Source organism: Tenrec ecaudatus, chromosome 17, assembly GCF_050624435.1.
Source record: "Tenrec ecaudatus isolate mTenEca1 chromosome 17, mTenEca1.hap1, whole genome shotgun sequence".
In the NCBI taxonomy this organism is placed as follows: Eukaryota; Metazoa; Chordata; class Mammalia; order Afrosoricida; family Tenrecidae; genus Tenrec; species Tenrec ecaudatus.
The window spans coordinates 43423015-43442175 of record NC_134546.1 but is presented as its reverse complement, the minus strand read 5'-3'; the positions used below and the strand labels follow the sequence as shown (position 1 = coordinate 43442175).

The following is a 19161-nucleotide window of genomic DNA, read 5'->3' as shown; positions in this document are numbered from 1 at the left end:
GACTCTTGTCTTCCGCTTCACCCAAGTTAACACCTGCCTACCCTCCAGCCTGTGATTCCCTTCCATCCTTTCCCACCCACTCCTGGTGACACCCAGGTCTATTACTTTTATTGTGAAAACCTCTTCTGAACTCTTTATAATAGTGGTTTCATACAATATTTGTTCTTTTGTGCTTGGCTAATTTCACTTAGCCTGATGTCTTCAAGCTTCATCCATGCTATGAAGCATTGCAAAAACCCATCATTATTTTGTTTAAAGCTGCCTAGTATTCCATTGTGTGTATATACCAAAGGTTGTCCATTATTCCCTTGAGGGATAGCTTGTTTCCATCTTTTTGTTATTGTGAATAGTGCTGGGATGAATACGGGTGTACATATATCGATCCATATTGTGGTTCTTCTATCGGTAGGATATATATGAACCAGAGTAAAATAATCTAACTGCTGAGTGGTGTTGTTTATAGACAGATTAGGAAATTCAGTGGGCTCACACTTCATTCACCCCACTAATCTGTTACTTTATTATTGTATTGAAAAATTAGGCTAGTTGAAAATACCATTGCTCAATTTTCCTAATCCTTCTTTTGATAGCTACACCAAATTACGTTTGTCTCCTTGAAGATTAGTTGATTGGAATAGTCAGATATTTTTCAGCTCCTTTGGCTAAGTGCTATTATTACTTGGCTACTATAACAGCTCCTTACTCCCCTTATAAGATTCCTAGGACATATTTAACGAAGTACAATAAACTGGGTGCCTTAGAAAAATAGAATTCTATTTCATCATTCTAGAGGATGTAAGTCTAAAGTCATCTTGTGAGAAGGCTTGTGTTATTTTTTCCAATTAAGGGCAAATTCTCAGGTTCCAGAAGGACAAGGGTTAGAGACACTATTGAACCCACTGCAATTTCTTTAAAATTCACAAATAAGTTCCTGGCTTAGATAATATATTGTTGCACCCAATTTAGAAAGCATTAATCCAGTTTTATGTGAAATAGGAAATGTCTACTCTGTTAACATACTTGTTTTCTTGCTCCTAATGCATTAAAAATTAAAATATTAAAGCAAAAATACTTTAATAGTCTCTATATTTTGACAAACAACGACAATGAAAGGAAGTTACCATTTTATATAGAAGCTGGCACTTGTTGACCAAGTGTACCTCAGTTAGCTGAGAAAAGAAAGGCATGGCGAAGTTCTTTTTTTTAAAAAAACATTTTATTAGGGGCTCATACAACTCTTATCGCAATCCATACATACATCAATTTTGTAAAGCGCATTTGTACATTCATTGCCCTCATCATTCTCAAAGCATTTGCTCTCCACCTAAGGCCCTGGCATCAGCTCCTCATTTTTCCCCCTCCCTCATGAACCCTTGCTAATTTATAAATTATTTTTTTGTCATGTCTTACACAGTCTGATGACTCCCTTCACCCACTTTTCTGTTGTCCATCCCCCAGGGAGGAGGTCACATGGAGATCCTTGTAATCAGTTTCACCTTTCCACCCCACCCTCCCTTCACCTTCCCCGTATCGCCACTCACACCACTGGTCCTGAAGGGATCATCCACCCTGGATACCCTGTGTTTCCAGTTCCTATCTGTACCAGTGTACATTCTCTGGTCTAGCCAGATTTGTAAGGTAGAATAGGGATCATGATAATGGGGGTGGGGAGGGAGCATTTAGGTACTAGAAGAAAGTTGCGTATCATCTGTTGCTACACTGCACCCAGACTGGCTCATCTCTTCCCCGCAACCCTTCCATAAGGGGATGTCCAGTTGCCTACAGATGGGATTTTGAGTCTCCACTCCACACCTCCTCCTCGTTCACAATGATTTGTTGTTTTTTTGTTTTTTGGTTCCTGATACCTGATCCCTTCAACACCTCGTGATCACACAGACTGGTGTGGTTCTTCCATGTGGACTTTGTTGTTTCTGAGGTAGATGGCTGCTTGTTTACCTTCAAGACTTTAAGACCCCGGATGCTATATCTTTTGCTAGCCAGCCACTATCAGCTTTCTTCACCACATTTGCTTATGCACCCGCTTTGTCTTCAGCGATTGTGTCAGGAAGGTGAACGTCATGGAATGGGCATGGCAGAATTCTTGAGACAAAACTGGACAGTAGAGAACTAGCATGAAATAAATGATAAGCTTTGTCACAAACTTTTGTCCTCTAATTAAAATTATATGGCATGCAGTTTTCAACACATAAAAGGAGCGGCTTGCTTCAACCTGACTCATACAGTAAATGCAATAAAACTTACAAAAATGAACTGTGCAGTCTCATAATTGTCTTTCCTCACATTTTATACATGGAGTTAGTATTTGCCTTTATTATTTAAGAGTATGCTTTACCCCTCATTGGAAGTAAGCGCATTTAAACTATGAAGATTTTCACATGTGAGGCAGAACACAGTTTCTCCACTGCATATTTTCACAAACCTGAATTTATTACCAGCTGATAAGCAGTGGTTAATATTGTCGTGAATCTAAAAGGTAAAGCAAACATTAACTGAAATTTACATAGTTTCCAATTTTCTAATCCTAGCAAATGCATGCAGCTTCAAAATAAGAATCCCCTATATGTTCCCAAAGAAAGAAAAGAAAAAAGGCGTATGTATCAGCTTAAATGCTTCTGTGTTAAGCTAATTATCTTTAGCTTCTGTTGCAGTTCTTTTTTCCCCACTTGCTGTGTAAAAGCTTGTTCAAAAGCAGTACAATATAAAGACAATTTTTCTTTTTACATTTCTTATATTGACTGGCTGACGGGCTATCTGTTTGGGGGAGATCTCTTGAAGTTTCTCTAGAAATTATTTATGCAAATTGGGTGGGGGTGTAAACATTACCTGAAAAAATAAAATAACCTCAAAAAACTAAAACTTTGATTTGGCAATACAAAAGAGGGTGCTGTCTAATCCTTCAGGTAGGAAATTGCTTTTCTTCATGATCCATCGCTTTCATACTGTTTCCGGCTGCCACCCCTGAAGGAGCGAGAACACACCTCTGTTCGCCTTTTACCATCTCTGTTTTCTTGCCTCTCTGAGATCAGAAGTAAATAAGAGTGGAGATGGGTAAAATTTAAATAATAATAGTAAATTGCACCGTTGATAAGATCGTCAAGTCTCAATTGGACAAGTGTGATTATACTAAAATAGGGGGGAATTTAAAAAGGAATCTGAAACAAGAAATTAAGCATTTGACAGAGTAGAGTCACGCAGGTCTGACAGAGTGCAGCTTTAGTAGAAGCCACTGTAAAGATTCAATGAAATGCGAAAGCACATACTTAAAAAAAAAAAAGCCTGATAATTTTCTGAAGAAAGCAGGCTTATTTTTGAGATGCTTTGAATTTTTTTTCTGTGAAACATGGTAAATCAAACTATTGCCAACATGAAGTATACTGATTTTGCTTGTTTGGCATCAATCTTCCATTGTTCATTAAATTATACAGTTCTTAGCATATTTTGAGCGGGTGTTTACTATGCGAAGAAGTAGCATGTCTTTAAAACAAGCAACTGCTAATTGGAGCTCATTAAAACAGTTCTAATCTGAAAGTATCTCCTAAATTTTTTTTATTAATGAATGGAACTTTATAGTATTCCTACCCACAGCCCTTGTGTAAATTTGAACTCATAGTGACCCTACATAGCATTTCCCAGACTGGAATGCTTGAAGAGGGAGGGCCTCATCGTTCTTCTGTAGAGCAACTGGTGAGTTTGAACTACCAACCTTGCGGTTAGCAGCCTGAACTGCAATCCCATAGAACCACCACAAATCCTCTACCTTGCACAGAAAAGTAAAATCTTCCCCTTCCCTTCAAAATGAGATCAACAAATCCAGGTTAAATTACTGTTTAAACCCAGCTTGAATTATAGATAGTGGAAGATGAGTTTTTTTCCTCCTGGTTTGGATTAAAATGTCCTTTTAAGATGATAAAGGTTTCGCATATATTCTTGAATAGGTGCCTAAAGCAATCTGAGAGTTCATTAGGAAATAATACAGGAGACAGTCATCAGATATGCATTTTAAAAATCATCAGAAATGCTTTGTTTTAATACCCATCATGTGTTAAATATTGAAGACCACACCATATGTCTAATGAAAGCTTCATTAGGAAGACATTAGCAGATTAATTCCACTCGCTGTGTGGTCTATTTTATTTAGAATGCAATAAAGATAAATTCATTAGTTTGCAGGCATAATGTTTTCTTCTATACCTTGGCACAACCAGGAACAATTCCACGGAGGTCTGAAGATGTACGAACACCTGTCAAGATAAACACACAGTTCTTGGGGGGAAATCATCTCCATAAGACAATGGAGAAAAATCCCAGGGAAAGTACTTCTTTCACAAAAGGAAAAGACAGTTTAAAAAAAAATAAAGAGAAAAGGAAAATTAAAAAAGAGAAAACTGCTTAATAAATGTTCGAAGTGCTTTAGAGGTCATATATATTTCCCATTCAAGTTTCAAAAATAGAACCCGTCTTTTAAGACTAAATGTTTTGGAGTGTACTTTGTGGGTTTTGAAATAAATATTTTGGGAGATCTGATCTCTGTGGGATACTTGTGCAATCTACATTGAGATCCTGGTACAGTGTTTGACACCTAGAGCTTTGTCCTCCCTGATCGATTGCAAAACAAACATAATGGATTACAAGTGTTTTTATAGCGATGTCATGTGCATGGTTATAGTTAAGATCATGTCAGTGTTTCCTCCTGTAAATTGGCTATCAATATTTACTCTTCGCTTCTACTTGAGAGCAAACTACTTTGCTTGTTTGTGATGAGTAGGAACATACAGAGGAGCCCTGGTGGTGCTGTTGGGTAAGTGTTGGGTTGCGAGCTCCAAGGTTATATGTTCGAATCCACCAGTAGCTCCTCTCAAGAAAGTTGGGGTTATCTACGCTCATGAAGAGCCACAGCATTTGACACCTGACATAGGGTCCTTTGAGTCGGAATGAACTTGATGGTAGTCGGTGGTGGTTATGGTGGAAGAAAAATGTAACAATGGATTTCATTATCATTTATTCATTGAGTATTCCAGTTGAACCCCAGACTAAAATCCTTATATTGTAAGGCAATGATCTGTACTCTCTAAAAATCTCCATGGACAAATTGAAGAGGATTTCTTTCCTTTGTTGGTCTGGCTATTTTAAACTTCTAAGCATGGAGAGGGACCTAACCAGTAGCTTTGATCCTTCATTCATTCAGTACAATTATAATGAATCCACGATTACATGTCCTTGGCATTTTTCTAGGTCTATACTCTAGAGGATGGTAACACACTGACAGACTTCAGGGAAGTATCCAACAGAGATAGAAGTGTAGAGCTTGGTAGAAGAGTGAATGGAATATGAACAGGGAAGGAGAGAGGCGAAAAGGGCACTTTTTAAAAGGGATGATTGCATGCGCAAAAGCAAAGAGGAAGAAGGCTTAGAGTGTGTTTAGGGCAGAATGAGAAATTCATGTGGCGGGAGCCCTGGGGTGTTTTGTGGGGGAAGAGGCAGAAACTGAGATGAGGACAAACTAAGAAAGGCAGGGTGGAGGTGCACTTGGAAGGTCTGAAGAATTACCTGGAAAGCAGATTGTTTTAAGTGGAAGATTCAGACTATTGAACATAAAAAAATCACTCTGACCTAATATGGAATCTATTTTTTTTTCTGAATTGGATGGAGGCTGGATTATAGATCTCAGACAAACCTACTGAGAGATTCAGTTCAATTCAAGTGCATGATTAAATACTTTTCATTTTGTTCAAATGGTAGTACATGATCCGAAACATGAATCTGGAAAGACAGGTGGAGTTGATTTGTGCTTTACGTGGTTGGGTGTCAGAAAATTAAACCCCAGGTATGTGTATGATTTCTAACTCCTAATGTGAATATAAGTATTTACTAGGAGCTTTCAAAATTATGGGTTTTAATATCATCCCTAACTTGCCTTATAGTTGTCCATTCAACTCTAGTTCCACTACGTAAAATACCATGTCTTTCTTCGGTTCTGACCTTGTATGATATGTAGGATAGACTGTGCACGTGCAACATGCAGACAGTTTATATGTTGTCAGTGTCTGACATTCATCTTTCCTGCTGCTGCTAGTTAGACTGCAGGGCTCATCTGTCAGGCTATGGAAAAGACATCCCACTTATTTTGTGATGACTGGCTATTAGGATGCCCAGTATTAGTTCTGGAAATGAGCACTGTATTAGTTCTGATTCCTTTTCTATCACCAGTAAAGAAAAGGGGGTGGGGAGGAATAATATAAACAAACCAATACCCAAAATGCTCTGTACCAGATCTAAACAAAGTGCTGCACACATGTCATCTCCAGTTCATACAATCATTCCAATAACACAGAGGCTAGATGTAGTCATTAACCCCTCTTATCAGGTGGACAAACCAAATGTAAATAGTCTGCCAAAGGCAGATACAGATACAGAACTGAACTCTAGGCTGGTTCCTGAATTCTTGCCCCAAGCAACTAGCCATGGGAATAGAAGAGCAGGTCTGGCATGACACTCGAGAAAGGAAAAGAGATAGTTCTGTTTTCCTTCTGAGCAAGAGCAATTTATAGTAACCCAGTGAAGGATGAGGCCAGGTAGGTTTGTATGATAGAAAGCCCGAGGTCGTTAAAACATCCCTAAGGGGATCCAGGAGCAGTACGACTCCTAGTTTGTGTTTAGGGTAAACTCTGCCTGCCTGTGCTCTAGGATCGGCTAAAATGGTAAGGAGTGCACAGAGAAAGATCTCTATGAGTTGGTTGATATAACCTGTGTCAACGGCTTTGACATGCAGACAAAACTGTGGTTCTCCAAACGTAGTTCCCTGGGATCACGCAAATCATCAGTTCCCAGCACAGATGAAACAGAGCAGAAGCACAGCAACCCGCCATGTGATAAGGTTTTCTAATGATTCTGATGCACACAGCAGTTAAGAGAACCACGGATACAGAGAAGCAAAGACTGACTTTGAGGAAGGGAGGTGGCAAGATTTAGCAGTGGCTGGAATTTGCTTCAGCTAAAAACCACATCACAGCTGGCTATCTGTTTTTAACCCCTAGATATGTGCACATGAGAAAATGATAATATATTTCTTGAGTGCGTACTATGTTCTAGGGATTTCCCCAAATCCATCATCTACAGCCCAATGTGCTGCATTCTACAAGATGAGGACACTGGAGTGCCAGTCCCATCCATACAGAATATTGATAAAAACTCCAAGTCCAGCCTCAGGACAATGTGCTCTTCTACTACATTGTAAAAAAAAATCATGGATCTATGGAATAATATATGAACTGTGCAGTTCAGTCGAAACAAACTAAGGAGGGCAGGAGAGGAGAGGTCACAAATGACTTCAGCGCCAACGACAACTCATCTTGATTGAGCAAATGCAGCCATCTCTCACAGGCCAGCCGGAATCTCCAGGCTGTCATTTAATGGGTGTGAATTGGAATGCCCATGGAGTTGTCTCCAATTCATGTGTGTTAGAGTAGAACTGAGCTTCATAAGGTTTTCAAGGGCATTTTTTTTCAAAATCCGATAGCTAGACCTTTCATCCATGGAACCCCAGGGCAGAGTCGAACCTCCAATCTTCTAGTTAGCTGCGGGATGTGTAATTGTTCAAATGATTCAGGGACTCTTGGCTCCTTACCACATCCCTTCTTCTTTGTGATAGCAATATGGAGGCTCTAGGTAATAGCTAAAAAGCCCTGTTGGCCTAATGGTTTACACATTGGGCTGCCAGGTCAGTAGTTCGAACTCCCTAGCCACTCATCAGAGGATGAGGCTTTCTGCTCTTATAAAGATGTACAACTGTGGAAATCTACTCTGCTATGGGGTCAATATGATTTGACATCCATGTGATAGCAGTGTGCTTAGGTTGATAGGATAGTCAAATTGACCAAATTCATCTCCTAAGTCCATGATTGGGTTCTAGATGGAGCTTATTTATCATAGGTCCTGAGAAGTAAACACTTCTTAAGACACTTTATTTTCTTATCAGTGCTACGTCTATGAGCATCAAGTTTACCTTGTGAATGAATATTGACGGAGCGACACTACACAGCCTCTGGGAATACTTTTGCCCCGGGTGTACATTTTTGTGTGTGTTGCTTTTTTCTCTCAAGGTTCTTCCTCGGATTTTTGTCTCATTCTTCAGAAAACCCATGTCCTAGTTGTATGGCTGTCGAGTCAATTCTGACATCCAGCAACCCTGCAGGACAGAGCAGGCACACGTCTTGTGTGTCCTGTGGAGCTGATTCTGACTCTGAGAACCAGTGTCTGAGGCTGACAATATTGATGGAAACAAACGGCCACATTCTTCCCCGCACACCAGCTGGCTGCCTTCCAATCACCCACTTTTCAGTAGGCAACTCAGTACTTAACCTCTGCACCACCAGGCCTCCTTAGAACCCCCTTGGCGAACTTCAGTGAAGCCAGAAAGGCAGAAGCCTGGGAGATTCATGTTACCAGCTCTCAGGGCGCACACCCTCTTCAGAGTCTCTTCCTCCCAGCCCTCACTTAGAAATGCAGGTAGATGGATCTGAGGGGTCGGCTGCCGATTTCCTTATGCTGACGTCAGCGGCTATGCAAAATTCAAGACTGACATGCTCCTCACTTTTAATTTTTAAAAGATTGGTGCTGCCGGGGGGTTTTAATATACACTTCTTCGGCTGATTTTCTTGTCTACTTTTCTATTTAAAAATCTTAATACTGAGCTGTAAGGCTTTCCAATTAAGCTTAAGAAAAACCCGTAAAGGTTGCAAGTGTCTGCGTGACAGCCATGCTGTTTCTTGAGACAGAGGTTGATTTGGGGATATGTGAAAAATAATTTGAAGTGCCCTGTCCTTTTCCATTTCTCCACATTCCCTTTTGCCTCCACTCTCTGTCTTGGGCACAAAACCTACCACCACCCGCTCCTTCCACTTCGCGGTTCTCCCCGCTCAGTGTTCAAACCCTCTCCTGTTTTTGACCTGTGAGCTCCCACCCAGGTTACTGACCTTCTGGTTCACTTTAGGCCACTGACTGAGAGCTGACCGAAGGTCATCTGCCATGCCCAGTGGCAGGGCTCTTTTGGGTAAATCTCAGTAACCATCACTCTAGACAGGTAGGTGAACCCGAGCTGCTTTTTCAAGAGCTCACACCAGGAAAGTCACGCTGCCTGGAGGACCCCGATCAACAACTGCCACAGAAATAGACATTTATTAGTGTGTAGGCACAAGACATCAGATAGACTGTTTGGGCGGGGCCATGACATTTCGGATTTGGGTTCTGCTTTTTGCCCCAGCATGTCCGGGAAGAAAGGGTTTTCTGGAGCAAATGGGATGCTCCAGCATGCAGTGCATCAGCTCTTGGAGTCTGGAGCTTAGGATTGTCTAGTGATCCATAACAGCACATGCCTCTTACTGTACGATTTTGTGATGAGACTGTAATGCTAGGATAGGGAAGCTTGAGAGAGGTGGTGCTCCTCGGGGCTGCCTTGTTTTTGCAGGTCTTGCAAATTTTACATCATGGCAAGCACTTAACCTTGGCACCACCAGGACGCATTCGATTCACATACTCTGTTTAGAGAAAACTTAAAATATCCTATTTTTAAAAAGTGACCACTCCTCCATGAGTGAAGATTACACCAGGAGTCCTGGTGCAATAGTGGGCTATCAAGGAGAACATCTTCTTAACTTTCACTCATTTCAATGAAGAAGTCACTCATTTCACCAGCCATAACCAGTTTCAACACATGGAAATGAATGAGCAGAACACATGGTGACTGGAGATGTTGCTCCCGGAAGGCTTATAGAAGCCATCTCTAGCTTCTAGTCAGATTTGCTCGAGGCTCCGCAGCATAAATTCCTGGTGAAAGCAACTGACCGCCCGGGGTCCAGACCAACACATTGATATCACCCTATCTCGGCGGAAACACAGGCAGCGGAACACTACGCTCCTCCAACCAATTCTTTATGTATCTAACCACAGACTATCAGGTTCTTCCTTAGACAATGCCATTATAAGCCCCCAGGTCTGACCATTGTGGGCCAACATACATTAAAGAGTAAGCACGGTTTGATTTGGTTCATCTAGAATGGCATGCATTTGCTAACAAGACTTCTCTCCACCCTCTGGATAGAGAATCATTCCTTGTATCACCAACTAACATACTTCATATCCCTAAGAGAAATTGCAGCATCTGTGCCTCAACACCCACCCCAGGAACTTCCCCAGGAGCAACAGCAGAGGTGCCCCGGCTCTTTCCCTAACGCCGGCACCTGCAATGCCTTCTTCTGCTTAAGCCATCAGTGTTTCTCTTTCTCTCCTGACAGTCCAATCACACGTACATTTTTGATCTATCCTTTCCCTAGTACGCCACCTTTTCCTCCAAAAGCCCCACACAGATAAGAGACGGGGAGCCTCTTCTTTCTGAAATGCTCTTGGGAAGGTCGATTGGAATCATCTACATTTATCTATAGGATTCTGTGCCTAGGACTTCAATTCACATAAAGCACCCTCTGTAGTTCCAATCCCACTCTTTCCGGGCAATCAAGAGATTGTCAAACATATCCTGAGATCCTAATTTATGTTTTACATCTATTGGACACTAGGGGGAGTACAATTGAGGCTTCAACTCCTGTCCTCTTTAGTAAGCCAGTCTAGGCAGGAAAGGATGGGCAGATTCACACCCGCTGAAAGTGTATTGGAGAATACATTTCTTTTCAGTGTGCCCTCTGGATAGAAGGGAGCTCAAGGGTGCAATCACATCCAGTTGAATATGCTGTTTGCCTGGGAGCTGATGCACATTGTCTTAATTGTGGGATCAGTTGATGAATTTTAAAGAACTCTTACTTAAAATATGATATCCCCTCTTCCTGTCCTGTGGGATTATTGGGAAAGATAAGCACATGTCTATTTTACTAAGGAAATCACAGAGGCCCAGGAAGAGGCTAAACAGTGAATGTGACGTAACAAGTGAGTGGCAGAGCCAAGAAGGCACACAGGTTTCGCTGAAATCAGTGTCCTTCGCTGCTGACACCTGTGGGAAATGATGAATTCAGTGCGAATCTATAGTTTTAAAGTGTGGAGGATTTTCTTCCTCTTTTTAAATGTTCTACTTGACACCCATCTTTAAAGAACACGAATGCATTTTACTAATGAATTGACATTTGGATTTAAAAAGAACAAAAAGGAAAGCAAATAGCTTGGGGACAAGGGAAAGACCAGTTCACAGTTTAAAATGGAGGTTTGTGTCTGCTGGTCTGTGAGCAGGTGTGGGATGTTAAGAGTCAGAGAGAAGCAACTTCTCTACCTAAGCTTACATAGTTTGGGGTTTTGTTCTTTTAACAAGCAAGTAGACTTTGCACAGGACTGTGAGATGTTGAATTGTTAGCATCTGGTAACCCTGGTGGCATTGTGGAAATGTGTTGGGCTGCTAGGTACAAGGTCAGTAGTTTGAAACTGTTAGAGCTCTCTAGCCTACCTAACAAAACCCCACGGTTGCTCTGCGGAAGAGATGAGGCTTTTTACCTATGTAAAGGGCTAACCGTCTTGGGAACCCATGGGGCTGTTCTGCCTTGCCCTATGGGGTCACCACAAGTCAGACATGACCTGATAAGAGTGACTTTGATTTGGTTTATATTAGCATCCTCTTACTAGCCTCTTCAATGGACAAGGAAGCAATAGACAATCTAAATGGCCTTTGAGTGGGGAGTTTGTTTAAATAAAATCTCCCAAAAACTGTCTTTCCTTATATGAGGCTTTGGAATACCGAATTATATAGACTGTGAGACCCTCATGAGAATTTTCAGTTATGGTCCTCAGCTCTTAAACAGAAAAAAAAAAAGGAGAGAATTAGAAGAAAGGAAGGAAAAAGGAGAAAGTGAGACAGAGATAGACAAGACAGCCAGCAGCCAGACACACACACACACACACACACACACACACACGGCACTAAATAAAGCATAGCTTTTTCATCTGTTGGAAATCCAGCCAGTGTTTCCATCCTAATCCCCAATCCTAGCTGCCAACCTCCACCAAGTGACTGCTGCAGCCCGCCTTGCCAAATCCACTTGATGAACCAGCTTTGTACTCTTGCATGTGTGTTGGCTGAGCTGAATCTCACACGCAGGGCAGTCAACGATGCCATGTGTTTTACCAACCGAACACAAACCTTTTCTCTTTGGGGAGGCTGGAGATTTAGGAATTATATTGTTCTCGGATACTGTATTACTTATGAGGTAAGAGCAGAGAAAGGAACATCACAGCTCTGCTTCTGTAGACATCTTTGGGATTCCTAAATATCCGGAAGATAGTTCACTGCCCTGCAAGTAATCGCATCCTTGCTTTTTCTCCTTTTTTGCCACGTGCTTCTTGCTCCTTACTCTCAGCTCTCCCTTTCTGCGTCCTCTTCTTCAACCTTGGTCCCCTCAGGCCTCTCCTTGGGACCCTTCTGTTTGCTTTCTCTGCGGGATAGGAGTCATCCTTGAGCAGAAATAAGGATTCTTTGTGACGAGTAACGTGTTAAGAACAGATCATCAAAACTGATATTTAAATCGATGGTGTCAAGTCCCAGACAGCAGCTTGGGTCTGGACACCTGGTAGACCAAGTTTGGTCTAATTAAAACAACAACAACAACAACAACAACAACCAACAAAGCCCAGTGCAGTCCCTTTTAAGATGGGAGGGAACTCTCAAGACATCGGTTACATCTAAACCAGAGGGGTAGGTGAAGGGTGTCCTTGGCGGTGGTGATTCAAGCGGCAGGACCACCTGGTGCGGGAGGGAGAGCGGCTTTGAGGTGTTCCCTGCCCCGCGGTACACGTGGTCCTGGGATGTGCGGGGAGTGCCAGGGAGAGGCCGGGCGCGGCGCTTTTGGTGGGAAGCTCCAGCAGCCTCCCTCCTTACATAGGCTCGTCCTCTGCATTGCATCCGAGCTCCCGCGATTTGCTGTTTGGAGACTGCAGATTTGCATAGAACCGCTCGCTCCGCCAGCGTGTGTGGTTTTTCCTCTTTTCTTTCTTTTCTTTTTGCTTTTTTTCACCACCACCACCCCCCCTGCCCCTCTTCCCCCCGCCTCCCGCTTCTCCACTTCTTCCTCTGCCTTTTCTTTTCTTCGGTCCTCTCTTCCCCCCCACTCGGCCCCGGCTGCTTTTCCGGAAGGGGGGAACGGTACCCCGGGAAGCCCGCGCCCGGCGCCCGGGTCGGGAGCCGGCGATGCGCGCCGCTGCTCCGCGCGCTGCCCCGGGGAGGCTGGCGCGGGCGGACGAGCCGGCCGGGGCGCCGGGGCGCGAAGGGGCGTCGCGATGCCAGGGGGGCTGCTGCTCCCTTGAAAGGAGGCTGGGCCGGCGAAGTGGCCTCCCCAGCGCCCCCCCGCAATGCTGACTGGATGTACCTAGTGGCTCGGCGGCGGACGGCCGGCCCGGCGAAGTGAGGACCCTCGGCGCGGCGCGCTCCATCTTCGCCCGGCTCCGCGCCCCCCGGCACGCGCGCTCGCCCCAAACTCTTTGGGAGTCTCTCCCGAGAGCCGCGAGCCCTGGAAATCGGCGAGCGGCCGCCGGCTCCGCGTTCCTTCGTCCCTGGGACTGCCCGCTTGGACCCGCGCCCCCGACAGCCGCCTTCGCCTCGGCTATGTGTCCGATGCTTTGGGGCGCACGGCACGGCGGACTGCAGGACCCCGAGAAGATTGTCCGAAGGCGGGAGAGGATGGGCGCCCAGGCGCGGTGAGGCGGCCGGCCCCGCAGCCTGTCCTGCCCGCTCCCCCCGCGCCCTCTCCCCTCCACGAGCCCCAAACTTTGCCTCCCGCGGCGGCGGCCCCTGGGCGGGCACCCCACTATGGCCCCGAGGATGCTCCGGTGCGGCGCCGAGCTGGGCTCGCCCGGGGGCGGCGGCGGCGGCGCAGGGGGGCGCCTGGCCCTGTTCTGGATCGTCCCGCTCACCCTCAGCGGCCTCCTAGGAGTGGCGTGGGGGGCGTCCAGTTTGGGAGCGCACCACATCCACCATTTCCATGGCAGCAGCAAGCATCATTCAGTGCCTATTGCAATCTACAGGTCACCGGCATCCTTGCGAGGTGGACACGGTGGGTCTGCGGTGCCAAGTTCTCGCGGGTTACCTCTCGCTCTCCCCCCGCCCCCCTATTGCAACCCGCGCTCGCTTAGCGTCCCCTAGGCTTGGAGAAAGGGTGGCAGGGGAGGAGAAGGGGGTGCATTTGGTGTGTTAGGTGTGTTTGGTGGTAGCCACTTAGCTCTTTGAAGACAATAGCGGGGGGGGGGGGATGAAGGAAAGGCATCTCGGGTGCTTGTGATGAGAGGTGGGAGGGGCGTTCCTTGTGGAGGTGCGGGGGCGGGGTGGGGTAGGGTGGGGAGACGTGGGCACTTATTATAAGATTCACCCGGGCCTGGTGGCTGGGTCCTACAGGAAGGGGGCGTTACTCGCCAGAAGGTCACTCAGTGGCTGGTCGGGGCGCCACGCTTTGTGGAGGGACCCCAGCGCCCTACAGAGGAGGGCTCTGCAGAACCTTTTGTCTGTGCTGAATGCGCTGCCCCACCTTCTGCCCATCTTCAGAGGGCTGGGGGACGGGAGAGATGCCCGCAGGAGCATTCCTCCAAAGTCTACCCAGACCTCTTTGGTAGGGAAGCATCCCGGGACACACTCAACAGGAGGCCAGCCTTTTTGCCCCCTCCTCTTCCCTGAGTGGGAGAGGATACCAGGGTCGCCTGGGCATGCTCCAGAGAGCGCCCTCTCAGCAACATGGTCCCTCTATCCTTGCCAACTCCCATGCACCCAGCTATACCATGTATTTTCCTTGGCGACCGAGCTGATTTATTTTCTAAATGGAACAGAAAGAGGCTTGGCTACCCACGGCCACATCTCTGCAGATCCTGTCCAAAGGCTGGTGGCAAAGGAGTGGTCTGACTCGGGTGGGTCAAAGCTAGGAGGGCTGCCTGAAGGAGGACCAGAGGGAAGAACTTGCCTTGGGAAGAACTGGGTGCAGAAGAAAAGCCTGCAGGGCCTGGGATTTGGCAGCTTTCTTAACTGGAGTGGCCAAAAATGTCATGCCAGGATCCTTTCATTTTTCTGAAAAACCAAACCAAACCACAAAACGAGTCACCAACAAATAAAACATTGAATTGTTTTGTGAGTGCCCCCCACTTCCAATCTTTAGTTTTCTGGTGTACAATCCCTTTCTTTAGAAATAGAGTAAAAGTTGTGGACACTTTTCCATATCCCGGTCCATTGTTGGGGCTGGCAGGGCAGGAGGGCTTCCTCTTTCTGGCTCCATTCCCTGCTGGGACTTTTGCACCTTCCTGTGTCATTATGCCAGAGCAGCTGCCGGTGTGCCCTCCCCCAGGGGCAGTAAGGCATGAGCTAACTGAAGAGAGACGAAGGCCCCCTGGCAATCCCATTTCAGGAATAGAGAATCCCCTGACTGTGTGTGGATCCTAGGAATGGCCCCCTTTCCTCTTCTCTGTTTCCTCTCAGGGATTCTTTTCAATAAGAATGGCTGGGATAGAGAGCGAGCCCCAGCCCCAGATCTGGGCATTTTCCTTGTGAATAAAAAATGGGACAGATTTTCCCGAAACTGTAGGAGTTTGTTGCTCTTGTCACTAGGGTCGCTTTATTGCTGGAGCTTGCTGCCGTCTTCAGCCGGGCGCCGTGTTCATGCACCGCCTTGCCTTTTTACAGAATTGTGTGCGCCCTGTGGGAGGAAGGAGAGCCAGGGCGAGGGAGGGGCAGACAGAGCGTGGGTGGGTGCAGTGAGCCAGATGGGGGTATGTGAGGGGGTGGGGCGCTTAATTGTACCAGTGACAAGCACTTGGCTAATAATCTTGTATGGATATTAACTTCTCCTTCTCCATGGCCCTGCCTCTCACCAGAGGAATAGGCGGCTGAATGGGAGGGAGCCTGGGGATTTGGAGAGAACACACCCAGGGGACCCTGCCGCAGAGATGGCACCCCTTACCCCAACCACCGCAGCTTCTACCCCAGTCAGGCGCCGTCTGCTGGTCTTTAGGAACATGTATTTCCCTCCAGAATGCAGTGAGTTTTTCTGACTGTGAATGAAACATCAGGCACATCTGTCATTGATAAAGAGAAAGAATAGTGTGCTGGAGAAAATTGTATGTGAACACTGGTTAGTTTTCTTTTGGGTCAGAGAACTTTTTCTTTCTGAGATTCTGTCGTATAGTCCTGTATTTTCTTAAAACTTCCCCCCATCCTGTTCACATCACATACATGCTGTTGCTCTTTTGGATTCTTTGTTATTGTTGTTGTTTTTAATCAGAGGGGCAACTTGCCTCGTTAACCACCTCCTTCCCCTCCTAAAAGAAGCCTATGAGTTTTCCATTCTTCATCTTTTGCCTCCCTTGAAGATGAAATTAACTCTGGACAGCAAGCAATCAAGAAACATTAAGGATGCAATAAACCCCTGAGGGTGTGGATGGATAGGGAGACCGGAGTTAGATGGGGGTCCAGAGGAGCTGAGAGCTGAGACAAGAAGGGGGATGGTTTCAGAGGAACCTAGTAAGAAAGAGGAGAGGTTGAATTTATTGGGTCAATAAACTCCCTGAACATTCAGCTAATTAGACAAAGAACCCACATGAAAGAATCTCCGATCCTTACAGAGGAAGGGTACGGAGATACAGTCACAAAGGTGAATGGCAATATGGTAAATTCCTGACACATATGCATGTGTAAATGAACAAATAAGTGTGAAGGTTGGCTTCTATTAGCATTTCAGGAAATCATAAAACATTCTTATCAAAGTAGGGTATGCATGCATGTGCTCGAATGTGGAAAAGAAACATCATGTGTGGCATATTTGAGGGAATAAAATAGAATGTCCTGTGTTTTTAAAATGGCTGGGTTCGCTCTCCGGGTTCATTCTTCTTCATTTTCTCCTCATGCCATGCTTCATTTGCACTATTATGAGGTGTCACTTACAAGGTTCTCAGGGTGCGGAGCATGCTGATGGCTACCCTGAGCATCTTTTGTGCAAGCTGACCCATTTGAAGAGATTACAATGAGGATTTCATATTGTGCATCTTAGAAACAGATTCAAGAACACCGCAAGGCCCCCTTTATCTATGCATGTGCTTAAAAATATAAATGATGGCAATATGTCCATGGGGGGTTGGGGGAAATTGGAGTTGAATAAACAGACTGTGAGACTGTAAGTGACAAAGCAAGTCTGGTTGTACTTAAGAATGGCACGTAAAGCCAGCAAGCATCCAGAATAGACCAATGCGCTCCACCAATACTGCTCTCCGCGATGGACCATATGTGCCTCGTATGGAATGATGTCAGTGCGATGCTCAGCTTCCCACCTCCTCTCCTGGCTTCCTTAAGTACCTCTGCACACCTGACAAAGGAAATGAGCTTAGAGCCTCTCAGTAATTTCCAGAGATAAAGGAAAGCCATCAAGGAAACGCAATTCACCCGGGCCAGCCTTTCTCCTTCCACAAGCATGAGCTTGGACATGAGTAGCTTACACTGCCAGAGGGCAAAAGGGCGCTCCCAGAAGGGCATGTTAACGGGCTTAACAAGTGAAAGGAGTTTCCAATGGAAGCATCTCAATACTGTTCTATAAGACAAGAATTATACCTTGAATGGATGGAGTTCCCCTTTCTGAGACACACAGCACTTTCAATCCACCTCCTAAACTTCTTCGTAGACTGCTGAGTCTGGGAGTGCTTTAGAATCTTGCTTTCCTCGTCTGGCTACGGAGACATAGGCAGGCCAAAACACAATGCCAAATCTCTGATCAGAGTCAGAGAGGAGTTGGAGTCCTGGTTAAGTGGCCCATAGCCCAGGGAAGTCCTCTGAGCCCAGAGGCTTTCCAAACAAACGGAGGGAGTCCTCTATGTGGTTTCATGGTCGATCTCGTGGAACAGAAATCATGACAGGGAGCGTGGCTTAGCAGGTTGCTTCTAGCACGTGAATGTAGTTATGGTAGTAAATACTGTAGGGCTGTGAGAAAGCTGGATCCACCTAACCGGTGCCAAGCTGATCGCTTCATTGATCCTGCTGAGGAGTTGTTGGTTTTTGTTTTTTGCTTTTCTGTTGTTTTCTTAGGAAGAAGGAGCTTGTTCTTTTCTTTAGCAACCAAGAGCGTTCGCAAAACCCATCACAGTGTCTGTCCCTCACTGTGTTGCACCACATGTTTAGCTTTGTTGGTAATCCATTCATGTTTTCCACTCTGGAGAAGTAGACATGGTTACTCCACCCCTCTTCCTCACTCTAGCTCCTTGGACAAATATTTGCACCACTTAAATGCTGGTTTGCATAAGAAGCCCAACTAATATTTCCAGAAGGATTTTTTAATCAATTAGAATCCAAGTACTCAAAGCACTCTCAGTGATTCCTAGTACCCTAATGTTGCGATCATCTTTGGGTGTCCGCCCATTCCTCCACATGAGATGCCTTCTGTGAACTTGCTTCTGAGCATGGACCCCAGAGCCTGAGACCGCGGCAGGCCAGGGGACATGGGAACAGAGGTGATGGGGGGGACAAGATAGCCAAGGAACAGCCATCATGACTTTATAAGTTAGCTTTAAAAATTCAAGCTGTTATTAGAGTTAATCTTTGAATGGAGATGACTCGCATTTTAGAAAACAGGTACAAAATAAACACCTCGGGGACCGGCAAAAAAAAAAAAAGAAAGAAAGAAAACAGGTACCATTCAGCAGGAACATAGAAAACAGAAAGTTTTTGTGTACATGTAGCAATCACCTGGGACTGAACATGAAATGATCTGATAAAAACTTCCAAACTATGTGCTTTATCGACCTCACTTTGTATTGTCCTTTAACATACGCTCTAGAAAGTGCTTCATGCACGATTGCGTTCCACTAAGTTGTTTCCTTTATTTCTTCTCGCAAAATAGACTTTTTAATTCTTAAATAGAAACTAGGCTTGCTTTGCAAATATATTTAAGATGAGGTGAACTGATTTAAATTCACACTAATACTTAAATAATTAAGGTAGTTTGGTTTGGTGAAGCTAATTCTCTAGAAATATATCTTGGTGGAAATTTAGCCACTGCCAGTTAATTACATTGTGTAAACTTACTAACTACTTAGTCTCAGTAAAAATGTTTTTCCATCTATTGGAGGAAAATAAAATGTATTACATTTCAGTGAAGAAGAAAGAAGGCAGTGATTTTAAAAGTCCGTAAGAAATAC

General features: G+C 45.0%; 1 protein-coding gene across 22 annotated transcripts in view; it reads left to right on the top strand.

Annotated features, from left to right (window-relative positions):
- The window catches only part of NRXN1 (neurexin 1), a 1245618-nt gene that overhangs the window by 770051 nt on the left and 456406 nt on the right, over positions 1-19161 (top strand). For 4 of the 22 annotated variants that reach the window (XM_075535234.1, XM_075535233.1, XM_075535232.1 and 1 more), the window contains exon 1: positions 13814-14057. The exons of the other annotated variants lie outside the window; for them this stretch is intronic. In XM_075535234.1, the coding sequence (XP_075391349.1) occupies positions 13814-14057 (244 nt within the window). Of the gene's footprint in view, positions 1-13813; positions 14058-19161 lie in introns of those variants that run through there. 22 annotated transcript variants of the gene reach the window in all.